Source organism: Macaca fascicularis, chromosome 19 (assembly GCF_037993035.2).
Source record: "Macaca fascicularis isolate 582-1 chromosome 19, T2T-MFA8v1.1".
Taxonomy (NCBI): domain Eukaryota; kingdom Metazoa; phylum Chordata; class Mammalia; order Primates; family Cercopithecidae; genus Macaca; species Macaca fascicularis.
In genome coordinates this window covers 53,698,004-53,716,826 of record NC_088393.1, presented here as the reverse complement: position 1 = coordinate 53,716,826, position 18,823 = coordinate 53,698,004, and the positions used below count along the sequence as shown (strand labels likewise).

The following is an 18,823-nucleotide window of genomic DNA, read 5'->3' as shown; positions in this document are numbered from 1 at the left end:
ACTTTGGGAGGCTGAGGCGGGAGGATCACTTGAGGTCAGGAGTTACAGACCAGCTTGGCCAATATGGTGAAACCCTGTGTCTACTAAAAATACAAAAATTAGCCAGGCATGGTGGTGCACACTTGTAATCCCAGCTGCTGGGGAGGCTGAGGCACGAAAATCACTTGAATCTGGGAGGTGAAGGTTGCAGTGAGCCAAGATCATGCCACTGCATTACAGGCAGGGCAAGACTGAGTGAGACACATCTATTATTCCAGCACTTTGGCAGGCCCAGGCCAAAGGATCACTTGAGGCCAGGAGTACAAGACCAGCTTTGGCAATATAGCAAGAGCTCCTCTCTACAAAATATTTTTAAAATATAAAAAAATAGGCCGGGCGCGGTGGCTCGCGCCTGTAATCCCAGCACTTTGGGATGATGAGGTGGGTAGATCACAAAGTCAAGAGATCGAGACCATCCTGGCCAACATGGTGAAACCCCGTCTCTACTAAAAATACAAAAATTAGCTGGGTGTGGTGGCACGCGCCTGTAGTCCCAGCTACTCCGAAGGCTGAGGCAGGAGAATTGCTTAAACCCGGGAGGCGGAGGTTGCGGTGGGCTGAGATTGCACCACTGCACTCCTGCCGGGGCGACAGAGCGAGAATCAGTCTCAAAAACAAACAAACAACAACAAAATAGGGCTTTTGGTGAGGATAACTCAGTGTTTTGCCCATAGTGACTGCTGATTAAACGTTAGGTATTGTTATTTATTTTGTGTATGATTGTTTACCTCTTGCATTGAATGAACGATTCATGAGAGGAAACAGGTTCACTTAATCACTCCTGAAACTTCAGCACCTAGAACAGAGCCTGGCCCGTTAGGCACTCAGTAAACATTTTTGAATGAATGAATGAGGCAGGCACGATTATGAGACCTCACTTTCCAGATGCGGAAGTGGAGCTTTTGGGTCACGAAACCAGACAGTGGAGGAGTCAGGATTCAAACCCAGGTCAATCTGGTTCCAAAGTTTCTACTGTTTGTCTCTGTGTCCAGAGGGAATTCTTTTTCGACTCTAGACTTCACTTCTCCTGCCTATACTCTAGGTGTTTACCCTCGTTGGAGACTTGCGGAAGGCGGTCCAATATTCTTGAAATCCATTGTCGGGTTTTCTACCCTCCCCTCTTCCCCCACAACTTTCGAGCCATCTCTGCCTGACACGCGGGCTAGTCCAAGCCTCACAACTGGGCCTGTGCCAAAGCCCGGAGTGGATAATACGGTTGCGGGAGGCCACGGCTCTAAGGGCGGAGTTAAGGGCCTGGGGCCGCAGACAGAGTGGTGGGGAAGGTTGGGGAGGGACTAAAAGACCGCGGGGGGAGGGGTTTAAATTCCGAGGGCGGAACTAATCCTATAAGAAGGTCCTGTCCAGAGCTCTGGAGAAGTACTATACTATAAACCCTTGGAGGTTCAGGGGGCGGTGCTAATGATTCTGTGGGCAGGAATAAAACTTTAGCACCCGCAAGATTCCGGGGGTGGGGCTAAGAGCCTGGGGGTGGGCCTAGATGTAATAAACAAGAGCTCCCTGAGCGGGTTTGGGGCTGTAAGGTCGGGCCCTGGTCTTAAGGAGGGAGCTTTTGGAAAATCCAATGAAAATCTGAAGAGAAGGTTTTGGGGATAGGGGAGTGACTACCTCCAACCCATCCTCCTCCCGGAGCTCGGGGCTGCGCTTCAGGCTGAAAGCAGGAGAGGCCCTGCCCCTTCCAATCCCTCTGCATCCCTATTGGTGGAAGGCCCTGCGCGACAGTCTCTCATTGGTTCTGAAAGGGCGAGGAGGGGGGTCTAGAGAGAAAACACTCTGGTTGTGGGCGGGACCAGACGGTACCTAGGGGGATCTGGGCGCAGCCAATCCTGGCCCGAGGATTGTGTTGGGGGGCTTGGCAGGGGGTGTCCTACCCCCCTTTCTGGGCATCCTGGAGGATGACCCCAGCGCCAGGCCCGGCGCCGGCCGCCTGATGCCAGGCAAGCTGAGCTGGGGATGCTGGAACGAAGGGCGTTGCTATGGCAACGGGAGGCAGGGCCTGGTGGGGGGGACCGGGCCCGAGCTGGGACCGGGGGGGCCGGCGGTGGCTGTGGTGGGACGATGGCGGAGCGCGGCCCGGCCTTCTGCGGCCTGTACGACACGTCCTCGCTGCTGCAATACTGCAACGGTGAGACCCCTCCTCAGTTCCGACCTTGGCCCCGCCCAAGGCTGGACCCATCTCTTCTTGCCCCAACCTCCTCCTTCCAAGTCCCCATCCCCCTCCCTTGCTGAAGATCCCCCTTTCCTCTCCCTCAGCAGCACCCTGACCCAAGAGAAGGTCCCTGGCCCCCAAAACCCAGATCCCAGCCCCCCATCCACTTGGATCCTCCGCTACTCCAGAGGTGGCTAGACGGAGAGGACAGAAGGGCAGAACACCAAGGAACCAGGGATTGGAAGGGGGAAGGACCTGGGAGTCGATTGGGCCTGGAACTCTGCCCTTTCTCCCTTCAAGCTTCTGGAACGCTCCCCTATCTCCATAGCAGGGGGAAAGACAGAGGGGGTGGGGATGGATTTGGTGTTGAGTTGAGGGCAGTGTGTGGGACTGGAAAGGGACAGTCAGAGGACTTTGCCTTTAGGATACCTCCCAAATCCTCTGGCCCTGGCCCTCCCGTGCATTAGGACCATCCCTTCTTCCTAGACAAATGCGTGTGATACCAGAAGGGCCACTGTGGGTGTCAGGCTCAGGTGAAGGGAGATAGGAGAAGAGGGGAGTTGGGAGGGAAAAGTGGGAAGTGAGGCCTGGTCTCTGGGAAAAAGGGCTGAGGATGGGGGGATGGTCAGGAGGGAGCAGAGGGCTTGAGTCACAGGGATGGGGATGGTGGAGGTGTGGGGGTTGGCAGGATGGGCTGGCCAAGGCCTGACAGTGCAACTGGCCGCTCTGGGTGGGGCACAAGTGTCAAGATGAAAGCACCTCTATTTAACTCAGTTTGGAGGTTCAGCCCTCTGGGCACACACCCTAGTGCCAGGGACCACTGGAATTAGCAGGGGACCCAGAATGCTTATTTTGTCCTCCTCTGTCCCTCTAAGAGCCAGAATGACAGGGTGGCCATTCCTGGGTTGAGTATGGGTTCTTCCATTGATCGGCTGTGTGTGCATGTAACAAGTAACGTCACCTTTCTGGGCTTCAGTACCCTTCCTCCTCCTCTCCTCCTAAAATGGATTATGCCACTACGACTACTAGAGTTGCCAAAAGCATTAGGTATCATAATAATAGTTAATCCTATTCTGGATTTATCGAGCATCAACATGAGCCAGGAACGCGCTAAGTGTTTTGTGTGAGCAGCGCCTGGCACATGTAAGCTCACGGTATCAGATGCCATTTTTTTCTGGTCGTATTATTAATGGTAGGTAGGACCAGGCTGAGCAAAGGAGGTGACTGGGTCCCCCGCCCCCACCTACTGGCTGGGTGATCTTTGGCGTGTCTCTGCACACTCCTGCTAGCCTCCTTCCTTAGTTTCCCGTTTGCAAAACTTGATGCCAACAAGACCCCTAGAGGTTTCCCACTGTTATGAGTTCTAAGTGCTGACGGCTCACTCCTTCTGACCTCAGGAGGCTCCCACCTCCCACTGCAGGTCCAGGCACCGGACCTGGGAGGCGCTGAGTTGGGGGCAGGGCGGACAAGCCTCGGCAGGCGATTGGGCTACGGGGGGGAGGAGGGAGGAGCGGCGGCTGCACTGCGGAGCCCAGAGGGCCAGTTGGGCGGCCTATGGACGCGGGATGGCAGGTGCGAGCTCCACGCCCTGTCCCTGTCTAAGCTACCACCTTTACTTCCACCAGGCTGGGAACCAGGGCTTCCTTGGTTGTGGTCAGCAATGAGTCTGGGTATGAGTATTCTGGGGGAAAAGAGGGAGAGGGACCCCTTGGGTCTCCGCCCCTCCCACTTTGGGAAAATGAGCGGGGTTGGGGGGGCCACTCGGGGAGTCATTTTGGTTGCATCCATAGGCTGGAGAGCCAAATCTGGGGCGCGGGGTAGAGGCGAAATAAAGAAGGAAAACAGAAAAGAGGAATGCCTGCTGGGGAAGAGTTTAGGTGTCATCCCCGTCTGCATTCTCCCTTGGGTCTTCTGGGTCTGCGAGGCGCTGCCTGCAACCCCCAAGTCCGCCGCCAGGGGCCGCCGAAGCTCTGTCCTTGCAGCTGGCTCTAGGGTCGAACCCCAGGGTGAGGAGAGGAGGGGACATGGGGAGGCTAGGCATGACCTTTTGACTGGGAAAGTCTTAGAAACAGTGAAGAGACGTTGGTATTCATAACATCATCTTCGTCGGAGGATGTTGGGGATCAATTCTAGAACTTTAGTGTCATTAGGAGTAGGTTAGTGTGTCATTTTGCAAATGCTCTTATCACTCATAGATACTTAAAGTCTTAGTCATAGAATCTTTTTTTTTTTTTTTTTTTTTTTGAGACGGAGTCTCGCTCTGTCGCCAGGCTGGAGTGCGAGTGCAGTGGCGTGATCTTGACTCATGGCAACCTCTGACTCCCTGGGTTCAAGTGATTTCCCTGTCTCAGCCTCCAGAGTAGCTGGGCCTACAGGCACACGCCACCATGCCCGGCTAATTTTTTTTTTCTTTTTCTTTTTGTATTTTAGTAGAGACGGGGTTTCACCGTGTTGGCCAGGATAGTCTCGATCTCCTGATCTCGTGATCTGCCCGCCATGGCCTCCCAAAGTGCTAGGGTTACATGCGTGAGCCACCGTGCCGGGCCACATCTTAGTCACAGAATCTTAAAGCCAGAGCGAGAGGCTCCTGGGTTCACAGAATCTTAGAAAATAAGAGGGAAGGGACTTCCCCAAGGTCACAGGGCCAGCGCGCTGCAGCAGAGAGGAGTGTGGGGATGGGTTGGAGAGCGGTGGGGATTTCCTTCCCCCTTCAGAGTCCTCTTCCTTGGCCCATCTCCAAGTGTCCCAGCCCCAGGTAGCGGGACAGGAAAGGGGCGTGGCTGGCCCCTCGCTTAGACCCAGGAAGGCGGGAGGGACCCGTTGGGTACTGGAGCTCCTGGGTGGCCCTGCAGCCGGCACTCCCCCGTCTTCCAGATGACAATTTGTCGGGCACGAGCGGTATGGAAGTGGACGACCGCGTGTCGGCGCTGGAGCAGCGGCTGCAGTTACAGGAAGACGAGCTGGCGGTCCTAAAGGCGGCGCTGGCGGATGCTCTGCGTCGCCTGCGGGCGTGTGAAGAACAGGGAGCTGCGCTCCGCGCGCGGGGCACCCCCAAGGGCCGGGCGCCTCCGCGCTTAGGCACCACTGCCTCGGGTATCCGGGTTAGACTGGAGGGGTGGGATGGGGAGGACCGGGGCCCGGTCCTCATACTCACCCTTTTCTGCCCCCATCCCTCCAGTGTGTCAGCTCTTGAAAGGCCTTCCCACCAGGACGCCCCTTAATGGCTCAGGACCCCCGCGGCGCGTGGGTGGCTATGCCACGTCCCCATCCTCTCCCAAGAAGGAGGCGACCTCCGGGCGCAGGTAAGGCACAAGGCCGGGACCCCCAGCCTCTTCCAAAACCTCGTGAGAGACAAAGGTGGTTTGTTTGCCTGAGCTCCAGCAGCAGAAGGTGCAGGGAGGATCTCGCCCGCTCACGGCACTTGCCTGCTGGCCTCGAAGGCTCTGCCCCCAACTGTGTGCTCTCTTTTAGCAGTGTCCGCCGCTACTTGTCACCAGAGCGCCTGGCCTCGGTGCGCCGCGAGGACCCCCGCAGCCGGACCACATCCTCCAGCAGCAACTGTAGCGCCAAAAAGGAAGGGTAAGGACTGGGGCGGTGTCAAGCAGCAGAGATAGGGAGGAAGTGGTCGAGAAATGTAGCCATGCCCCAGGCCACGAGGTGGTAACCTAGAGTGGGGCCAGCCGGTTCAAATGCGGGGACAGTGCCAGAGCCTTGGAAGGACCAATCTTGAGGTGGCACGGTAACAGAGGAAGGTCTGGGAGGGCGGAGTCAATATTTGAGGGGCGTGGCCAGAGTTTTTAGGAGCTGGACAGTCAGGTCTACAGGGCGAGGAAGTCAGGGAGGAGCTTGGCTTATGGACGTGGTTATTCAAGTAAAGGAGAAGGCCCCGTTGAGTTTCAGAGATGAAGTCAAGGGAGCAGCCACTGAGTTTCTGCAAGGAAAGAGGGAGTCTGAGAAATTTAAGGGTGCGGCCAGAGTGTTCGCCTGGGCGAAATTAAAACCTGGGGTACGGGGTAACAGAGGCTGAGACCAGGTGGAGGCATGCCAGATTCCAGAAGCCTTGACATCAAAATCAGGGGACACTGCCTGGTGGAAAAGGGCGTGGTTTAAAGGTTAGGCGGGGCCATAGGGGCGTGGCCAAATGCCAAGAGGTGGAGCCAACTTGGAGGCCTCGAAGGTACTCAACTAAGGAATAAGTGAAAATAGACGTAAACAGAATGCCTGGCGGGCCGGAGAAGGAGCTTTGCGGGGAGGTAGCAGTCAATTCTCAAGCGACTGAGTCAACTCAGGGACAGGGCTAGAAGGGAGGAGGTGGTTGAGATCAGAATGACAGGCGTGGTCAACTCCAGAGGCGGGGCCATACTGAAGATCTGGACCGAGTAAAAACCTGAGGTTATAATTTTAGCAGTTTGGGAGGCGGAGGAGGGATCATCGTTTGAGCTCACGAGTTCGAGACCAGGCTGGGCAACATAGCGAGCCCTCGTCTTTACTAAAAATGAAAATAAATTAGGCCTGGCGTGGTGGCTCAAGCATGTAATGCCAGCACTTTGGGAGGCCTAGGCGGGTGTTTCACAAGATCTCCATCCTGGCCAACATGGTGAAACCTCTTCTCTATTAAAAATACAAAAATTAGCTGGGCGTGGTGGTGCGTGCCTGTAGTCCCAGTTACTGGAGTGGCTGAGGCAGGAGAATCACTTCAACCCGGGAGGCGGAGGTTGCAGTGAGCCGAGATCACGCCACTGCACTCCAGCCTGGCAACAGAGCGAGACTCAGTTAAAACAAATAAAAAACCAAAAAAAAAAAAAAAAAAAAAAAAAAGAGAGAGAGAGAGAGAAAGAAAATAGCCCTACGTGCTAGCCTGGGCTTGTAGACCCAGCTACTTGGGAGGCTGTGGCGGGAGGATCACTTGAGCCTAGGAAATTCAAGGTTTCAGTGAGCCATGATCACGCCATTGTACTCCAGCCTGGTTGACAGAGCAATACCTTGTATCAAAAACAAAACAAAACAAAAATCACCCTAAAGCTGGAGTTATGGTGTAGTGGGCGTGGTCAGAGCTAACAGGCCACAGCAAGGGCAAGACCAAGGTGAAAAGTTGCACATTTCAACTCTGCTCAAACCTAGCAAACACAAATACAGCGTTATGTATACTCCAGGCACTTCCCAATAATTAACCAATTTCATCCTCTCAACTATCCCCTGGAGGTGTGGGTTATCTTTATTTATTTATTTATTTAGAGACAGAGTCTTGCTCTTGTTGCCCAGGCTGGAGCACAATGGCACAATCTTAGCTCACTGTAACCTCCGCCTCCCTAGTTCGAATGATTTTCCTGCTTCAGCCTCCCAAGTAGCTGGGATTACAGGCGCCAGCCATCACGCCCTGCTAAGTTTTGTATTTTTAGTAGAGATGGGGTTTCACCACATTGGCCAGGCTGGTCTTGAACTCCTGACCTCAGGTGATCCGCCCGCCTCGGCCTCCTAAAGTGCTGGGATTACAGGCGTGAGCCACCGCGCCCGGCCGGGTACTCTTATTATCCCCATTTTTAAAATGAGGAAACCGGGGCAGAGGTTGGACGACCTATGTACACTGCTAGGAATTAGCAGAACGGGGGTTTTAACTGAAGCAGGAGCGCTCCCGAGTCCATCTTCTCAACCACTCTCCCCCACCCACCCTGAAAGAACCTGGGATCGGGAGTCCACAATCCGGGATGTGTGACCCGGTGGGACCCTCCGGCTCCAGGAGCGGCCGTGGAGGGCGGGGCAGGGGCGAGGCGGTACGGGCGCCTCCCAGGGCCGGAAGCGGCAGAGCCGGTCCCGGCTCCACCCCCGGCCCTGAAGCTCCGCCAGCCGCCGCCATGAGTAGCTTTGGAGCTGGGTGAGACCCTTTTGCAGACGACCCCCCATCTCCTCTCCGCGCTCCCGGGGCTTAGCTCTCAGGTCTCCCCCATCCCCTGGGGCCCAGGCCGGCGTGGGGACACGCCCCTTCCCTTAAACTCTCCAGGTTTCTCCCGCTGCTTGACGTTTGGGGTGCTGGGGGACTGCGGGTGGGGGGCGTTGGGAGCACCGTGCTGATTAGGAGGGAAGGGTCCTTGGTGACTCCCTTCTTTCAGGATCGCGTCCCTGCCGCTTCATGCTGTGTGATCTTTGGCGATCACTGCCTCTCTGGGCCTGTGTCTTAGGCTCTGCAAGATCAACCGAGCAAAGCACACGGCCTGCAGAGAGGCAGCGCTCTGCCCCTTACTCGGCCCCGTTTTCATCGGAGACCTCCGGGGAGCGGTGGGGAGGAGGAATGGTTTCTCCCCTTTTCTGACCTGACTGCTAAGACCTTTTGTTTTTCTTTGTCCTTTCCTGACAGCAAAACCAAAGAAGTTATCTTCAGTGTGGGTGAGTGGGGAGATGGGGAAGGGCTTGGTGGAAGCTTGCTTGCTGGGGTGACAGGCTGGAGCCAGAGGTCAGGAATCCTGGCTACTGGGTCTTTGCCTTTCTGGCCTCAGTTTCCTTGCCTTTAAAAAAAAAAAAAAAAAAAAAAGCTGGAAGAGGAGAGGGAATAGGGATGGGATTGGTGTCAGTGCCTGACCTCTGGGGGTGTCCTGGCAGAGGATGGCTCCGTGAAAATGTTCCTGAGGGGCCGCCCTGTGCCCATGCTGATCCCAGATGAGCTGGCACCCACCTACAGCCTGGACACACGCTCGGAGCTGCCTTCTTGCCGGCTCAAGCTGGACTGGGTGTATCCTTTTCTGGAATCCCCTCAGTGTTCCCATCTCTTCAAGAGGAAATAGAAAGGCGGTCAAGGCAGCTCAGGCCTGTAATCCCAGCACTTTGGGAGGCTGAGATGGGAGGATCGTTTGAGGCCAGGAGTTTGGGACCCGCCTGGGCAACACACAAAAAAAGGTACAGCACGTTCAAGGGCTGTGTGACCAGAGTGGGAATGGTGCATTTGAGCAACAATGAGTTGGGAATGGCTGGGAGCCCAGGTTTTGGAGTCTGACAGAGATGGGATCAAACCCCAGTCCAGCCCGTAGCTGGCTGCGTGACCCTGGAAAAGTCGCCTTGACTCTGTGTGTTAATTGCCTTCTCTGAAAAATGAATTTCATGGCCGAGGCGGGAGGATCACCTGAGGTCAAGAGTTTGAGACCAGCCTGACCAATATGATGAAATCCCGTCTCTATTAAAAATACAAAAATTGGCCCGGCGCGGTGGCTCAAGCCTGTAATCCCAGCACTTTGGGAGGCCGAGACAGGTGGATCACGAGGTCAGGAGATCGAGACCATCCTGGCTAACACGGTGAAACCCCGTCTCTACTAAAAAATACAAAAAACTAGCCGGGCGAGGTGGCGGGCGCCTATAGTCCCAGCTACTCAGGAGGCTGAGGCAGGAGAATGGTATGAACCCAGGAGGCGGAGCTTGCAGTGAGCTGAGATCCGGCCACTGCACTTCAGCCTGGGCGACAGAGCGAGACTCCGTCTCAAAAAAAAAAAAAAAAAAAAAAATTAGCCGAGCGTGGTTGCATGTGCCTGTAAACCCAGCTACTCGGGAGACTGAGACAGGAGAATCGCTTGAACCCAGGAGGCAGAGGTTACAGTGAGCTGAGATTGCCCCATTGCTCTCCGGCCTGGGCCACAAGAGCAAAACTCCATCTCAAAAAAAAAAAAAAAAAAAAAAAAATAGACAGACATGCTGGCATGCTCCTGTGATTCCCAGCTACTCTGGAGGCTGAGGTGGGAGGATCACTTGAGCCTGGGAGGTCGAGGTTGCAGTGAGCCATGATTGTACCATTGCACTCCAGCCTGGACAACACAGTGAGACCCTGTCTCAAAAACAAAACAAAACAAAACAGAAAATTCAAAATAATAATAACTCAAGCACTTACTATGTGACAGACACTGTTCTAAGTTATTCCAGGTATGAATTTGTTTTTTTACAACTAGTGGCCTCCGAGAGCTCTCTGAGGCCTACAGTTTGGAAATTATTATACCCCCCTTTCCAGATACGGAAACTGAGATTATAGATAGGGACAAGAATCCTGATTCTGGGACTCAAACTTTTTCCTAAAAGCCTACTGAGCTTGGAGTCCACACCCCAGGAATCCGGTCCGTGTCTGCTTCTCTCTGAGCCTTGGTTTACTCTTTGGAGGAGCCAGGGTGGTTGGTGAAATGGCCTGGCCTTCTGGGAGCCCAGAGCCTTCTCGAGGCAGCTGGAAACATCCCCTGGAGTCTGTCCCGAATGTCCTGCCAGTGGGGCTTGATAAGCATCTGATGAGAGGTGGCTGAGACTGCAAAAGCGTGGACCTCAGATTGCTCCCCTCTGCAGTGACTGCAGGGCAGAGCAGTTTCCACTGGGTCAGGGTATATGTGTACTGACAATCATTCGGATATTTTCTTGTTTTTGAGACAGCCAGGCTGGAGTGCAGTGGCACGATCTTGGCTCACTACAATCTCCACCTCCTGGGTTCAAGCCATTCTCCTGCCTCAGCCACCCGAGCAGCTGGGTGGCATGCGCCACCATGCCTGGCTAATTTTTTGTGTGTGTGTTTTTTTTTTTTTTAGTCAAGACAGGGTTTCGCCATGTTGGCCAGGCTGGTCTCGGACTCCTGACCTCAAGTGATCCACCTGCCTCGGCCTCCCAAAGTGCTGAGATTACAGGCGTGAGCCACCGTGTTTGGCCCATTCAGATATTTTCTGAACATCTGCCACATAGGGCTGGGGACCAGTGCTGACCATGACAGCATCCATCTGCCCTCCTGGGGCATACAGTCTAGCATGGGAACAGACTCGTTGAGAGTGACAACCCAGAGTGTGCAAGGCTGGGATGGGGAATCCACAGGGATGGGGCTGACCCAGCCTGGGGTCATGGAGGGCTTCCTGGAGGAGGAGATACAGAAATGAAAAGAACAGCCCAATCTCAGCCACCATGGAACTCACAGTCTTATCGGGGAATATGAGCAGTTTAACAAATAAACCAGATAACTATCAGCCTGGGCAGCAAAGCGAGATCCCATCTCTACAACAATTTTTTTAAAAATTAGCCAGGCAGGCTGGGTGTAGTGGCTCATGCCTATAATCCCAGCACTTTAGGAGGCCAAGACAAGTGGATTGCTTGAGCCCAGGAGTTTGAGACCAGCCTGGGCAACATGGCGAGACTGCATCTTTACAAAAAATATATAAAAAATTAGCTGGGCATGGTGGTGCATGCCTGTAGTCTCAGCTATTTGGGAAGCGGAGGCAGGAGGATCACTTAAGCCCAGCAGATTGAGGTTGCCTCTTCTGTCGTTTATAAGGACACTTGTGATCGGATTTAGGGGTCACTCTGATAATCCAGGATGAGCTCATCTTGAGATCTATAATTATATCTGCAAAGACCCATTTTCCTTGTAAGGTCACATTTGCAAGTTGAGGGGATTAAGAAACAGACACAGGCTGGGCTCAGTGGCTCACACCTAGAATCCCAGCACTTTGGGAGGCCGAGGCGGGCGGATCACCTGAGGTCAGGAGTTCGAGACCAGCCTGACCAATATGGAGAAATACTGTCTCTACTAAAAATACAAAATTAGGCAGTCATGGTGGCGCATACCTGTAATCCCAGCTACTTGGGAGGCTGAGGCAGGAGAATCTCTTGAACCCAGAAGGCGGAGGTTGCCGTGAGCCAAGACCATGCCATTGCACTCCAGGCTGGGCAACAAGAATGAAACTCCATATCAAAAAAACAAAAAACAAAGGAAACAGACATGTTTTTTTTGGAGTGGGAGGCCCACTACAGGGGTGAGAGTGGAAACGGAAAAACCTCATTCCAATGAGCTTGTTGAGTCTGGTCCTCAGCCAGTGTGTGTGATGCAAAATACATTCCTTGGCCGGGCGCCAGTGGCTCATGCCTCTAATTCCAGCACTTTGGGAAACCAAGGTGGGTGGATCACCTGAGGTCAGGAGTTGGAGACTACCCTGACCAATATGGTGAAACTCCATCTCTATTAAAAATACAAAAATTAGCCTGGCATGGTGGCATGTGCCTGTAGTCCCAGCTACTTGGGAGGCTGAGACAGGAAAATTGCTTGAACCCGGGAGGCGGAGGTTGCAGTGAGCTGGGATCATGCCACTGTACTCCAGCCTGGGCGACAGACTCCATCTTAAAAAATCAAAACAGGCCGGGTGTGGTGGCGCACACCTGTAATCCCAGCACTTTGGGAGGCCGAGGCGGGCACATCATGAGGTCAGGAGATCGAGACCATCCTGGCCAACATGGGGAAACCCCGTCTCTACTAAAAATATAAAAATTAGCTGCGCTTGGTGGCGTGTGTCTGTAATCCCAGATACTCAGGAGGCTGAGGCAGGAGAATCGCTTGAACCAGGGAGTCGGAGGTTGCAATGAGCTGAGATTGTGCCACTTTTCAAAAAAAAAGAAAAAATAAATAAAAAGAAAACAAACAACAAGAACAAAAAGACACATTCCTTAACCGACCCCTGGGTGGCTCCAGCTATGGCTACCGTGGCCGAGACTGCCGAGCCAATCTTTATTTGCTGCCCACCGGGGAGATAGTGTACTTTGTGGCCTCCGTGGCTGTGCTATACAGCGTGGAGGAGCAGAGGCAGCGACACTACCTGGGACACAACGATGACATCAAATGGTGAGATGTGGGAGGGAGGGGACGGGAGGGAGCTGTGGCCGGAGGTGGAGCTCCAGCCCCTGCCTCTCTAGGCCTCTTTTCACATTGCCGCCCTGTGGGGTTTGGGGCGAGGCCAAGACTTTGCTCCCTCTCCAAAGCCACCAGCTGCCCTCAGGCTGAATTCAGTGGGAAAATGTGGATTGAATATCAATATTTCAATATTTCAGATGTTTTAGTTGGGTGTGGTGGTGAGCCCCTGTGGTCCCAGCTACTTGGGAGGCTGAAGCGAGAGGATCATTTGAACTCAGGAGGTCGAGGCTGCAGTGAGCTGTGATTGAGCCACTGCACTCCAGCCTGGGTGAAAGAGCAAGCCTTATCTCAGAAAAAATTCAGACAGTGAATTCACTCAATTCCTGGATCTTTCCCTTCTTTTGAAAATCTGGGGCTGGGCCCAGTGGCTCACACCTGTAATCCTAGCACTTTGGGAGGCTGAGGCGGGTGGATCACGAGGTCAGGAGATCGGGACCATCTTGGCTAACATGGTGAAACCCCGTCTCTACTAAAATCACACAAAAAAATTAGCCAGGCATGGTGGTGGGCACCTGTAGTCCCAGCTACTCGGGAGACTGAGGCAGGACAATGGCGTGACCCCAGGAGGCAGAGCTTGCAGTGAGCCGAGATCACACCACTGCACTCTAGCCTGGGCGACAGAGCGAGACTCCGTCTCAAAAAAAAAAAAAAAAGGAAAAGAAAATCTGGGGCCGGGCGTGGTGGCTCAAGCCTCTAATCCCAGCACTTTGGGAGGCTGAGATGGGCGGATCATGAGGTCAGGAGATCGAGACCATCCTGGCTAACATGGTGAAACCCCGTCTCTACTAAAAAAATACAAAAAACTAGCCGGACGTGGTGATGGGCGCCTGTAGTCCCAGCTATTCGGGAGGCTGAGGCAGGAGAATGGCATAAACCCAGGAGGCGGAGCTTGCAGTGAGCAGAGATCTGGCCACTGCACTCCAGCCTGGGTGACAGAGCGAGACTCTGTCTCAAAAAGAAAAGAAAAGAAAAGAAAATCTGGGCAGCGAGGTGGCTCACACCTGTAAAACCAGCACTTTGGGAGGCCAAGGCGGAAGGATCGCTGAAGCCCAGGGGTTGGAGGGTGCAGTCAGCTATGATCCTGCCACTGCCCTCTAGCCTGGGAGACAGAGCGAGACTCCATCTTTTTTTTCTTTTTTTGAGAAAAAAGCCGCCACCACGCCCCGCTAATTTTTGTACTTTTAGTAGAGACAGGGTTTCCCCATGTTGGCCAGGCAGATCTTGAAGTCCTGACCTCAGGTGATCCGCCCGCCTTGGTCTCCCAAAGTGCTGGGAGACTCCGTCTCTTGAAAACAAAAACAAAAACAAAAAAACTGAATAGGCATTCCAGACAATTCCTCGTGGTTGGAGCTGGGTGGTGTAATCCCCCTTAAATCAGTGTGCTCTCCTGGCCGCTATTTGAAGTACAGACCTGCGTCCTGCTGGCGTTTGAGTTAGAGACCCCAGGCCTAAGTCTTGCTGCTGAGCCAGCGTACCCGGAGGGCATCCGCTTACTGCTATTAATGGACTAAATACACGTTTATTGACTAAACTGAACCAGCCAATTTGTGGAATGAATGTCCTGGGCCTCCTCTTTCCCACTGAGCCCTGGTCTGTCTGTCCCTTTCTGCAGCTTGGCCATCCACCCGGATATGGTCACCATCGCCACGGGACAGGTGGCGGGCACCACTAAGGAAGGGAAGGTAATGGAAGGGAGGGGAAAGCCGAAAAGAGTGCAGGACGCAGTTGTGGGGGACAAGCAGCTGGTCCCCTCAAGATAACAAGCCTCTCTTCCCTGCAGCCGCTGCCACCCCACGTGCGCATCTGGGACTCAGTTTCCCTCTCCACTTTACACGTGCTGGGCTTGGGGGTGTTTGACAGAGCCGTGTGCTGTGTAGGCTTCTCCAAATCTGTAAGTCCTTCGCCCACCCTAACCCCGCCCCGTCGCCCCCAAAAGGAGGGCAAGTGCCCGCACCTTTTCACCCGTCCCTTGGGTTAAGAGCTAGGAATTCTGCTGGAGGCGTGGCCCGCCTCTGTGACGTCACAATGAGGGCGTGGCCTCATTCCAAGGGGCGGGTGAGTTACCGTGCCTGGCCAGCTCTCGCAGGCATTTTTAAACCCAGTACCTAGGGCCCAGCTGCTCCTTGCCCATTTGCAGGCGGGTTTTGGCATGTCCGGGCAGAGATAAGTGCAGAAAGCGAGAGTAAGCCTTTAGGAATTTGGAGAGCAATGACAGCAGCAAAACATCCAAGTGTGTGATTGTGGGCTTTTTTGTAAAAAAATCATATTTTGGCTGGGCATGGTGGCTTATGCCTGTAATCCCAGCATTTTGGGAGGCTGAGGTGGGAGGATCATTTGAAGTCAGGAGTTTGAGACCAGCCTAGCCAACATAGTGAAACCCGTCTCTACCAAAAAAATACAAAAATTAGCCTGATGTGGTGGCGGGCGCCTGTAGTCCCAGCACTTGGGAGGCTGAGGCAGGAGAATTGCTTGAACCCGGGAGGGGGAGGTTGCAGTGAGCCAAGATCACGCCACTGAACTCCAGCCTGGGCAACAGAGCGAGACTCCGTCTCAAAAAAAAAAAAAAAAAAAAAAAAAAAAGGACAGATATGGTGGCTCACGCCTGTAATCCTAGCACTTTGGGAGGCCGAGGCCGGTGGATCACAAGGTCAGGAGTTTGAGACCAGCCTGGCTAACATGGTGAAATCCCGTCTCTAAATGGCGTGAACCCGGGAGGCGGAGCTTGCAGTGAGCCGAGATCACGCCACTGCACTCCAGCCTGGGAGACACAGCGAGACTCCGTCTCAAAAAAAAAAAAAAAAGAAATCCCGTCTCTACTAAAAATACAAAAATTAGCTGGCCATGGTGGAAGGTGCTTATAATCCCAGCAACTCGGGAGGGGCAAGAGAGTCACTTGAACCTGGGAGGCAGAGGTTGCAGGGAGCCGAGATCGCGCCATTACACTCCAGGCTGGGCGACAGTGCGACACTCCATCTTTAAAAAAAAAAAAGAAAGAAAAGAAAACTCTAATTAGCTGAGTGTACTAGTGTGGGCCTGTACTCCCAGCTACTTGGGAGGCTGAGGTGGGAGGATTGAAAGAGCCTAGGAGATCGAGGCTGCAGTGAACTGTGATCACACCACTACACTCCAACCTGGGCAATATGGCAGGACCCTGACTTAAAAAAGTAAAAAATGAATAAAAATTGGTCAGATGCGGTTCATGCCTGTAATCCCAGCACTTTGGGAGGCCAAGATGGGTGGATCATTTGAGGTCAGGAGTTCGAGACCAGCCTGGTCAACATGGTGAAGCTCTATCTCTACTAAAAATACACAAAAATTAGCTATGTGTGACGGGCACCTGTAATCCCAGCTACTCAGGAAGCAGAGGCAGGAGAATCACTTGAACCTGGGAGGCAGAGGTTGCAGTGAGCTCAGATCCCACCACTGCACTCCAGCCTGGGGGACAGAGTGAGACTCTATCTAAAAATATATATGTATATATATAAATCATATTTTACATTTGTATCATATTTGATTAAAATATTGGTCTTCAATGGATTAGGGAGTAAAAAATACCCAGTCTCCTGCACAGATAGCTTAAGAAGCACTGGATTGGAGCCTCATGGGTTTTCTGAGGCCTAAAGAAATGTTTAAGAGCTTGGGGTGGGGGTAAGCTATATTGTTACCAAAGGTGTGGGAAAAATAAAACCTTGCCAAATCAGAATTAACCTGTATTTAATGAAAGGCATAAAAACCCAACATTGGCCGGGCGAGGTGGCTCATGACTGTAATCCCAGCACTTTGGGAGGTGGAAGTGGGTGTATCACCAGAGGTTAAGAGTTCAAGACCAGCCTGACCAACATGGTGAAACCCTGTCTCCACTAAAAATACAAAAATTAGCGGGGCATGTGGTGGCATATGCCAGCTACTTGAGAGGCTGAGACAGGAGAATCGCTTGAACCAGGGAGGCGGAGCTTGCAGTGAACCAAGATGGTGCAACTGCACTCCAGCCTGGGCAATAGAGTGAGACTCAGTCTCAAAAAAATAAATAAATAAATTAAATTAAATTAAAATAAAAAACCCAAAATAATACCAACTTGGTTAATTGCTGAATTTCACCTACATCAGTCATTCTATATATATGTAAATGCAAATGAAATGATGTCAGCAAGAATTCCTGGCTAGGGGTGCTGGCTGCAGAGAAACAATAGCTGAAGGCAAATGAGATGAGTTTCTTAGGGATGAGTCATTTCAAGGCATAGTATGAAAACCATTTCAGATGTCTTCACAGCTTCTAATGGAGGGTGTATTTTAATGTGTTTCCTGCGAAATGGCAGGGCCTTTGAAGGTCTTTTTTTTTTTTTTTGAGATCGAGTCTCTCACTGTCGCCCAGGCTGGAGTGCAATGGCATGATCTTGGCTCACTGCATCCTCTGCTTCGCAGCTCAAGCGATTCTCCTGCCTCAGCCTCCCAAGTAGCTGGGATTACAGGCACCTGCCACCACGCCTGGATAATTTTTTGTATTTTTAGTAGAGACGGGGTTTTACTATGTTGGCTAGGCTGGTCTTGATTTCCTGACCTCGTGATCCGCCCACCTTGGCCTCCCAAAGTGCTGGGATTACAGGCGTGAGCCACCACGCTCAGCCTTTTTTTTTTTTTTTTTAAATATTTAAATTTGTTTTGTTTAAGAGACAGGGTCTCCCTATATTGCCCAGACTGGCCTCAAACTCCTGGGCTCAAGCGATCCTCCCACGTAGACCTCCCAAAGTGCTATGATTACAGGCATGAGCCACTGTGCCCAGCCTGAAGGTTTTAAAACAGGCCTGTGTGGTGAATGCCTTGATGGGCATGGGGGAGGATGGGTCCTGACTCCCCTTGCCTCTGTCCCCCTCCTCTCTCCTCCTCTTTAGAATGGGGGCAACCTGCTGTGCGCAGTGGACGAATCCAATGATCACATGCTCTCGGTGTGGGACTGGGCCAAGGAGACCAAGGTGGTGGATGTTAAGGTGAGGTGACTTTTCTCATCCTCTCCCCCTGGGTGCCACTGTGGGACTTGCCCAAGCTCAGTGGTTAGGAATCTGCAATGAGATAGACCCGTGTTTAAGCCCTGGCTTTACTCCTTGCTGGCTGTTTGAGCAAGCCGCTTGTCACCTCAGAGCTTCGGTGGCCTCATCTATAATATGGGGATAATAGGCTGGGCAAGGTGACTCGCACCTGTAATCCTAGCACTTTGGGAGGCCGACATGAGAGGATTGCTTCAGCTCAGAAGTTTGAGATCAGCCTGGGCAACATAAGGAGACCTATCTCTACTTAAAAAAAAAAAAAAAAAAAAAGGCCAGGTGCGGTGGCTCATGCCTGTAATCCCAGCACTTTGGGAGGCCAAGGCATGCGGATCACCTGAGGTCGGGAGTTCGAGACCAGCCTGACCAACATGGAGAAACCCTGTCTCTACTAGAAATACAAAATTAGCCGGGCGTGGTGGCGCATGCCTGTAATCCCAGCTACTTGAGAGGCTGAGGCAGGAGAATCTCTTGAACCCAGAGGTGGAGGTCGCAGTGAGCCAAGATCGCACCGTTGCACTCCAGCCTGGGCAACAAGAGCTAAACTCTGTCTCAAAAACAAAAAACAAAAAAACAAAAAAAACTCCTGGCACTTAAAAAAAAAAATAGCTGGATGTGGCATACACCTGTAATCCCAGCTACTTGGGAGGCTAAGGTGGAAGGATCGCTTGAACCTGGTAGGTTGAGGCTGCAGTGAGCCATGATTGCACCATTACACTCCAGCCTGGGCAACAGCGTGAGATCCTGTCTCAAAAAAAATAAATAAATAGATAAAATAAAATGGGGATAATGGTAGCATCTTCCTCGTAGGGTCTTGGTGAGTAGCATCTTCCTCATAGGGCCTTGGTGAGTAGCATCTTCCTCATAGGGCCTTGGTCAGGATGTGGGGATATG

At 52.7% G+C, this 18,823-nt stretch overlaps 1 protein-coding gene across 16 annotated transcripts in view; it reads left to right on the top strand.

The window, feature by feature from the left end:
- The first annotated feature begins 1,852 nt into the window (after positions 1-1,852).
- The window catches only part of EML2 (EMAP like 2), a 38,138-nt gene continuing 21,167 nt past the window's right edge, over positions 1,853-18,823 (top strand). For 5 of the 16 annotated variants that reach the window (XR_012427728.1, XR_012427727.1, XR_012427725.1 and 2 more), the window contains exons 1-10: positions 1,853-2,182; positions 5,081-5,299; positions 5,385-5,508; positions 5,678-5,785; positions 8,559-8,587; positions 8,801-8,930; positions 12,672-12,821; positions 14,503-14,572; positions 14,671-14,781; positions 17,780-17,875. Coding sequence is in view for 10 of the 16 variants with exons in the window: in XM_045378617.3 (XP_045234552.1) it covers positions 2,011-2,182; positions 5,081-5,299; positions 5,385-5,508; positions 5,678-5,785; positions 8,559-8,587; positions 8,801-8,930; positions 12,672-12,821; positions 14,503-14,572; positions 14,671-14,781; positions 17,780-17,875 (1,209 nt within the window). In the remaining 6 variants the exon portion in view is untranslated. Of the gene's footprint in view, positions 2,183-3,747; positions 3,877-5,080; positions 5,300-5,384; positions 5,509-5,677; positions 5,786-8,025; positions 8,205-8,558; positions 8,588-8,800; positions 8,931-12,671; positions 12,822-14,502; positions 14,573-14,670; positions 14,782-17,779; positions 17,876-18,823 lie in introns of those variants that run through there. The other 11 variants (XR_010583042.2, XM_045378618.3, XR_012427726.1 and 8 more) reach the window with 8 other exon arrangements.